Source organism: Gastrolobium bilobum, unplaced genomic scaffold (genome assembly GCF_033153095.1).
Source record: "Gastrolobium bilobum isolate Gb01-03AN ecotype WA unplaced genomic scaffold, APGP_CSIRO_Gbil_v1 utg23138, whole genome shotgun sequence".
Taxonomy (NCBI): Eukaryota; Viridiplantae; Streptophyta; class Magnoliopsida; order Fabales; family Fabaceae; genus Gastrolobium; species Gastrolobium bilobum.
This window is the reverse complement of record NW_026897057.1, coordinates 137,719-146,343: the sequence shown is the minus strand read 5'-3', so window position 1 is coordinate 146,343 and position 8,625 is coordinate 137,719. Positions and strand designations below refer to the sequence as shown.

The 8,625-nt window shown below is 29.2% G+C and overlaps 1 protein-coding gene across 2 annotated transcripts; it reads left to right on the top strand.

Moving 5' to 3' along the window:
• The first annotated feature begins 1,332 nt into the window (after nt 1-1,332).
• LOC133303801 (2-oxoglutarate-dependent dioxygenase DAO-like) lies at nt 1,333-8,061 on the top strand. Of its 2 annotated transcripts, XM_061503777.1 has the most exons (6): nt 1,333-1,353; nt 1,455-1,509; nt 4,307-4,384; nt 5,666-6,003; nt 7,282-7,597; nt 7,687-8,061. In XM_061503777.1, exons 4-6 carry the CDS (start codon nt 5,666-5,668, stop codon nt 7,930-7,932), a joined length of 900 nt encoding a protein of 299 aa, XP_061359761.1. In that variant the 5' UTR covers nt 1,333-1,353; nt 1,455-1,509; nt 4,307-4,384; the 3' UTR covers nt 7,933-8,061. The 2 variants fall into 2 exon arrangements, with proteins under 2 accessions (XP_061359761.1, XP_061359762.1); XM_061503778.1 differs by lacking the exon at nt 1,333-1,353 and having other exon boundaries at nt 1,472-1,501.
• The last annotated feature ends 564 nt before the right edge of the window (nt 8,062-8,625 follow it).

Genomic DNA, 8,625 nt, shown 5'->3' with positions numbered 1-8,625 from the left:
ATCTCTTTTTCTTTTCTTTTTTTCGTTATTCAATTTGTATGTCTGTCGATTTCCAAAAGGTACGCAAAATTTAAGATAAAATTTTTAAGTGCAGGTGATGGTAGTGAACCTTGTATTTGTGTGAGAAGTTTGTGATGAATTTATGATTTTGAGTGGAAGGTCGATAGTAGCAAGCTCGTGAACTCTTGGAAGAAAAGAGAATTTTTTTAAGAGAATTGTAGAGAATGGTTTATTGCTTACATGAATATTCACAAATGCGATGTCCTATTTTCCGGGACCCATGTACTTCGCGAAGTAATTAAGCTAACTGATATAACTTTTTAATTGATATAATTACTTATACAATTATTTGTTGTAGCTATTCTATTCTTCCATATTCTTTTAATATAGAAGAATAGCTACAGCAAATAAAGATAAAAATTTCGTTGAATAAAATAAAGATAAAAATTTATTAATGTTCTTGTGATTTGCTACATAATCACATATGTCCATATGATTTTTTGTATATCACATATGTCCTTATAGTTTATAAAAAATAAAAAAACACAGGAACATATATGAAAAAAAAAAATATCTTTTTGTAAATCACATAAACATATGTAATAATAAGAGTATTGATAAACTTTTTTTTTTTTGGTAAGCAGAGTATTAATAAACTTTTCTTTAAAATAAAAGCACATAATTCAGATATTTGAATACAAAATAATAATTTTTCGAAATTTTACAGTAAAACTAAATAGTTGAAAATTTTATAGCAGGTGTATCATGAGATAAGTTGCGCCCAGCAACCTAACCTCTAAGGGGCCCAAAAGTAGGTGCGAAATTTCCAGTCCCATAAATAGGTACCGACTTTTTTCTATTTTATTAATTTAATTTTTTTTCGGCTCAAGTCGTCGCATGTTAAGTCAATTGCATTAAAGTGATATTAATTTGAAAACAAACCTGCTACAAGACGCGCAAGTCACAAAAAAGTTTTGTATTTCAAACATGACGAAAGGAACAAGAAGGATGACATGAACCACAAGGCATCCTACAGTCTTTTTATTTCGCAATTCGATGCATGAAAATAGGGAAATATTTTTTGTCGTAGAAAAAAAATTATCTTATGTCGTAGTAATAAAATTATAAGTGTATGTTGTAGGAAAAAAATTATTTTACAATGTAGAAATAAAATTATAAGCGGAATCTACAACCAAAAGGAGAAAGAAAAAAGAGTGATGATATTTAACTTTTTTTTTTTATAAAAAAATTATTTATCTCGTATTAAATAAAATAAACATAACCTGTGAAATTATCTATAAAAAGGGAATAACAAAAAATCCTACCACTCAGTTTTCTCAGTGCAGCGTTAAGGTTTTTTTTCTTAAATCCTAACAAGAAAATCTTCTTCCTTTTACATTTGTGAATCTGACCTTTTTATTATTGAATAATGTTCAAAGTTCTTTCGTTGATAGATTTGCGTGAATGGATCTGCATCTGTCATGGCTTTAAAGTGAAAACAGTAAGAAGGTAAAATCATAGAATAAAATTTTCTCACATCTGCATCTGTTATGGCTTTTTAGATCTGCATATGTTATGCTTTTTTATTTTTATTTTCTCACTTCCCAATCACCCAGATCTCATCATTTCCCCTCTCATTTCCTCTTCAGATTCTTCCAATCAATCTCGAACCCTGAAACCCTCTCGATCCCAAAAACTCAGATCGCATCCTTTCTATATTCAGTGGGTTTTTATAACTGATATCGCTGATTATGATAGTACGGTCCCTCTCTTTCCACTTGGTTCTATATTAAGGCTTGGTGCTGAGGACTAAATCGTTGGTCTTCTTTTATTTTATTTGGCAGACTAGGAATATAGGGTGTGTGTGTGTATTTTACAGATGATCAGTGTCAATGGGTGAGGATTTAAAGGACTAATGAGTGAGGAACAGAAATACAGGGAAAAAGTTTGAGAAAAGTAAGACTTAATTTTACCAATTTGTAGGAATCATTCTTCGCATGGGGCGTTTCGTATAGGAGAAATTTTTTTTATTTGAAAATCTCGATTTTCAAAAATATAATTTTTGCATTCAGTTTATAATAATATCTGAAAATTTAAAATTTAAAAAAATTCAATTTTTTAAAAATTCGAGAAAATACTTCCTACCAAACGACCCGTTAATGTTCGTTGTAAGGAAGTAAATTACATTTATCTAATGATTGTATTTTACAATAGAATCGTGTAGAAATTTCTGCTGTTGCTCTGTATTTGAATAGCAATTTACAAAAAGGATTTTTTTTTTGGGGGGGGGGGGGGGGTTAGAAAAAGTCTACTTTGATGCTGTATGATGCTTGAATGAAATTTATATTTAGGGAAAAAGGTTTATCGTTTTTAAATTACTCAAATTCTGTACTTTTAATTTTTGACACTATATACTACGAGTAGTATATAATTATAATATAAAAAATTATTTTTTTTTTCTCCTCAGTCACTTCAGTTGACATAGATAGAGAAAAAAAATAACTTTTCTTAATATAATTATGTAATACCAGTAGTACATAGTATAAGAAATTAAAAGGACACAACTTATGTTGTGTACTTTAAAATGATACACATTTAACCCTTTAAATTTTGTGCAACAATTAATTACAACTATCTTACCGATAAGAGATAATTATAATATTAAAATTATTTTGTTTTTCTCCATCACATCAGCCGACAGCTTTACGAGATGAGAAAAAAAAATTAACTTTTAAAATTATAATTATATTTTACCATAAAAACATAATTGTAATTAATTGCTGCAAAAAAAAACTCTTACATTTCCCTTTTATTAATTAGATAAAAAACAATGGGATGAAATATGACGCAGGCTCTCTTATTCCGTTATTCCTACTCTCGCATGTATCTATAGAGCAATCTATCTTTACAAACACTACACTCCTTATTACTAATTATCTACTCTCTCTTTTTTCTTTTTCTTTTTTTGTCAACTTTGATTTGTAAATATGCAAACTGTTCCCATACAGAGGTAGAGTTGATATTGTCATATAAGGGCGGGGAAGAAAGTAACAATAGGACAGATTAGCCTAAAAAAAAAAAATTCAGTTTGTGGCATTGGCCTCTGAGTATGGGGAAGTAAGTACTGCCGTTGTCTTTGTCAAAGAAGGGAACCCACTCTGAAACGTCGCCGTCCCATAGGTTCTGTTTGAGATTTTTAATACTATTTCCTTTAATTAAGAGATTTTAAAAACTAGTTATGGTAGTAAGATATAAACTGACATGTTCGAAGTGTTTATTTATTTATTAACATTAGCGAAAAATATTTGTCATTTTAAATAACAGAAAGTTATGTCATTTTAAGTGCCTGTTTGGATCCTCTTATTTTTAAGCTAAAAGCTACTTATAAGCATAAGCTAGGCCAAATAGATTTTGAGAAAAACTCTTATAACGAAAAGCTCTTTTTTTTATAACGAAGAAAAAAACTGAAAATTAAAAGCTCTTAGGAGGAGCTTTTTTTTAAGCTCTTATATGTTTTTCTTGAACTGTGTGTTTTTTTTTTTAAATGAAGAGTGATAAAGATAGAGAGAAAGATAATTTTCTTGAAATACGTGCTTTTAAGTAATTTTTAAGCTAAAACTTTTATGTAATTTCCAAACAGCTTTTATCTTATTTTTAAGCTAGAAGCTACTTATAAACTAAAGCTAAAAAAGAGAGCTTAGGAGGTTAGTCATTTAAAATGACATAACTTATATCATTTAAAATGACAAACACCAAACCGTTAACATTATCATGTTAATTAATAAAATTCGGATTTGACCGAAGTGAGGTTGGTATAAAATTCGGATTTGACCGAAGTGAGGTTGGTCATTTATTGGCGAACCTGAAAATAAGAAAATGAGGTTTGTCTTTTATTCAGTGTCCCCATTCCAAGTTCATAATATTAATAATTGATAATAAATGAATCTGCGGTCTGTAGTTCATGAATCATGAGGACCCATCTCTCCTTCTTCGTGTTACTGTTACAGCTTTGAGCTTCATAAAACATCGTGATACAAACTTATTTCATTAGAAAATGGGATCAGTTTAACGGTGGAGCAGTTGTTGCACTTGGATTTCTTTGGGCATTTTTTTTTTTAAAACCTCCATGGTGCAGCTACATTCTGAAATTCCAACATTCTAATTCAAGAGTAACCTCGCAAACAGGGTGGTAGTGTTAGTGTAGATATATTATTATTATAATAAGTTTTAATGTTTTTTTTAAAAATTGTTATGTAATTTTTCATCTAACTGTTATCATGTTTTCTATATTATATGTTGTCTGTAGATATTGAAATCCTACTGTAAAATTGAAGTCCCATTGCATAAAAGGAGAAGAGAGTGTTCGATAATTATCAGGATCAAGGTATCATTCTTTTACCTTGTACTTTTTTTCTTTTTTTTTTATTATCATTTTTCTGTTTTTTATTACCTAAATCATTTTTTATTATATGCTCATATATTTCCCGTTGTTTCCTGTTCAATAATGACTTGTATTTTGTTTTAAGCACAATATATAAGTCATTGTTGAATTGTTCAAAGTGGACAGTCTAGGATTGAAAATTCACTATTAATATTCTATATATAGTTTTTTTTTTTTCTAATCTACTAATGTTATTTCATATAGTATTTTCCATTTTTCTCTGGGTACATATCTAATTTAGTTGATAATATCATCTAGATTACGTTGTGTGCTTGGTGAACTAAGGGGAGATGCTGTTGAAATTTTACTAGATCAAGAATAAAGGCTATAGTAAAATATGAATTTTACAATCTTGGATTTGATAGCGCTTACCCATATAGGATTATTTAGTAATGAAACATGAACACATTGCATTTCTTTTTGAGCTAAATGGATGAACATTAATTGTATTCAATGATGTATAAATCTTTGATTAAAATGCCATGCAATGCACCCAAGTATGAAGCTGGGTTGAATGGTTTTTTAGATTATGCCTTCCAATTAACAATCTAGTGTGGGCAGAATATTATGTCTATGTAGTAAATGTTGTTTTAGAAAGTGGAAGACCAAAGAAGAAGTGTATGACCACTTAATATGCAATCCGGATTATGTAATGTTGGGTATACGGAAGCAATATACCTCATAAAAAACAGAGTTAAGAAAAATTAGAAACTGAAAACATTATTTAACGTGAAAACCTCTCGACCCTTAACTCTCGATAAGGAAAAAATTTACGGATAAGAGTAGAATTTTTTTTACAAAATTGAAAAATATTACTACTTTTATCTGTATGCAATGAGAGAATAATTACATTATATATTGAGATAAGAAAATACAACTTTCCTGGTACAGAATAGGAGAAACAATAAAAACAATATATGAATTTTATCCTGCGTATAATGTGAGTGGACAAGGCACAAATAATTTGTGTACCCAAATATTGTTTTGTTGACACGATATGACATAACACAAATAATTTAAAAGGAATAAAATTAATATGAGCTAGTGTTGTGTTTGTAGATATACATATAACATGATATTTGTTTTATAACATAATATATGTTTTCCTGGTAAGTTTTGTCAACACGAATATGAAATTTTTTTGAAAACGAGTCAGCTTCAATACATATTGAAAATTTCGTATCATGATTCATGATAATTTCGTATTGAAAATTATGTCCATAGATGGGGGATAGCGTTCCGGTTGTGGATTTTCGGCAACTTTGTGAGGAAGAGGAGTGCAAGAAAGTAAGAGAGGCATGTGAGAAATGTGGGTGTTTCAGAATCATCAACCACCCTATTTCAATAACACTCATGGCTGATATGAAATCCGTGGCTAAATATCTACATGACCTTCCTAACGAGACAAAAAAGCGCAACAAAGCCGTCATCAGTGGCAGTGGCTACGTGCCATCAAGTGCAGCAAGTCCTCTATATGAGGGCTTAGGAATATATGACATGTGTTCATCACCACAAGCAGTTCACAATTTCTGCTCTGAGTTGGATCTCCCACCCCACCACAGGTTCCTTTACTCTCTCAATAAATCCTATTTTTTTACAATTCTTTCATGTTTTGATTTTGTTAACAAGTATTCTTAAGTGTCCTCTATAAAAAGATAAACCAAAACTTAAAAGGTGTATTGGGTCTGTTTGAATTCTATTTCCAAAAATAGTTTTTTAATATTCAGAATAAAAAAAATTATTTAATAATATCCGTTTTGTAAAAATAATTCTAAAAATTATATCTATTTTCCTAGTTTTTAGAATCAAATTTAAAGATCATGGAGCTCTTTGAATTCTGTTTCCATAAATATTTTTTAATTTTCAGAATAAAATAAAATGATTTGATAATACTTGTTTTGTAAAAGTAGTTTAAAAATTGGGTTCGCTTTTTCTACGGTCAATGTAAATAACTTATCTACATTGAGCCTAAAATGATGTCGTTTTGAGGCGAAAATCAAGGTATTTTTGTAATTATAATTTATTTCAGTGTTATTATAGTCTTTTTCATTATAATTTTTTAATTTTTCAATCCAAAATGACGTCATTTTTAGGGCGAATGTAGATAACTTATCTACATTCACTTTAGAAACATTAAAATCTTAAAAATTATATTTACTTTTTAATTTGAGAATCAAATTTAAAAAATATATTTCAGTTGTTTCTATTTTATGTTTTGATTTTTAACATTTTGAAAAAAAAAACACATTTTCATTAACTACTCTATGAAATAATTACAAGAAAAAAAAAGCAGAGCACAATTAAACCTGTACAATTTTTAAAAGTAAGGCGCCTCTATCCTTTTTGTGTTCTCACAAAAGTCAAATAACTTCGCAAAATATTAACAAAAAATTTTTAAGTAGAGATTTATGTTAATACCTCTAAAAGGCTCCCGTACGAAAAAAAAAAAAAAACTAAATTAACTAACATTTTTTTGTTGTTGGTATGCTTAAATTAAATAACTTTATAAAATACTAACATTTCTATTACTAACCTTTCTATTAGACAAATATAATGTAGAATTATTAATGTGATTTTCACTTAATAAATTAAACTTTTTAGATAAATTCGCTCTTTATGTGGTATTACTGTAAATGTAACTCCTCCCCTTTCCTATTTTATTAAAAATAATAACGATTAAATATTATAAAATTTCTTAACATAGACAAATAGGAGCTTGATGCATTGTTCATCTATCAAATCCAATAAACTTTTATTAAGGAGAAATGTTAAAAAATATAATATAAAATATAGTTATATTTATAACATTGGTTGATTAGTTTGGGTTTATTGCTTGGTAGGCACATAATAGAAGCATATGGCCAAGCAATTCATGACTTGGCATCAATTATATCACAAAAGATGGCTGAGTCTGTTGGCGTGGTGGGTTCTGATTTTAAAGACTGGCCATCCATTTTTAGGATGGTCAAATATAACTTCACCCCAGAAACTGTAGGTGAATTAGGTGTAGAACTACACTCAGATACAGGATTCATAACTCTGCTTCAAGATGATGAACATGTTAGTGGTCTTGAGATGATGGATGACTCTGGCTCTTTTGTGGCTATCCCTCCCAAATCAGGGTCTTTCCTTTGCATTATTGGAGATGTTGCTCATGTAAGCATACATAGCACTTTGACTTATATTAAATGTTATTTTGGCATTCGTAAATTTCATGCATGCTCTTGAAATGTATCTTTATATAGGCATGGAGCAATGGAAGATTTCGCAATATGGAGCATCGTGTAATATGTAAGGAAACAACCACTCGTCATTCATTTGGTACATTTATGTTAGCATCAAGGTATGGTTATGTTGAGGCCCCAAAAGAGTTGGTAGACACTAATCATGAACGCCTCTATCGTCCATTCAAATATGAAGAGTTCAGGGAACTTCGAATCACCACTGGGAAGAGAGCTGGTGAGGTCCTTGAGCAATTCCGCATTAAGTAGTTAATGCTATGGATGGAGACACATATCTCCAATAGAGCCGTTAAAAAATAAAGCTGGCGAGAAAACGGATGCTCCACTTCACAATAATTTAAAATTTCATGTCGTCTTTTTAAATTATTTACGCAGTTGTCTACAAATAATTTAAGTTTTTAATAAAAGTAAATTAAATAAATTATTTACAATATAATCTTTGAAATTCAATTATATAAATAAATAATATATGCAGACCAACGAACTAATTAATCCGATTAGGCCGAATTGTTTAACAATTTGCTAACATGAATTACATTTTACCTACATATGACTCAGAGTTTAATGTTTTTCATGTTATAGTATATAATTTTATCTCCTATAATATATGTAGGCCCATGTGTTTAATAACCCTAACCTGAGAATGGTTAAATTAATATATGATTAATTATTTAATCATGATTATATGAGGGGGAAAATGTTTGTCTTTTTAAATGACACAATTTATGTCATTTCACTCTCACAAAGAGGCGAGATCCGCACTTTATATTTTTTTGCCCACTCTCTCTTCTCCTTTATCTATCTCTTTCTCTCACTTAAAATGACATAACTTTACACCCTTTAAAATGATAAACAATTTTCCCTTATATGAGATAATAATTTTATTAAATGTAATTTAAGTTACTTTTCAATGTAAAAGTACAATTATTGTAAGTTTACGGT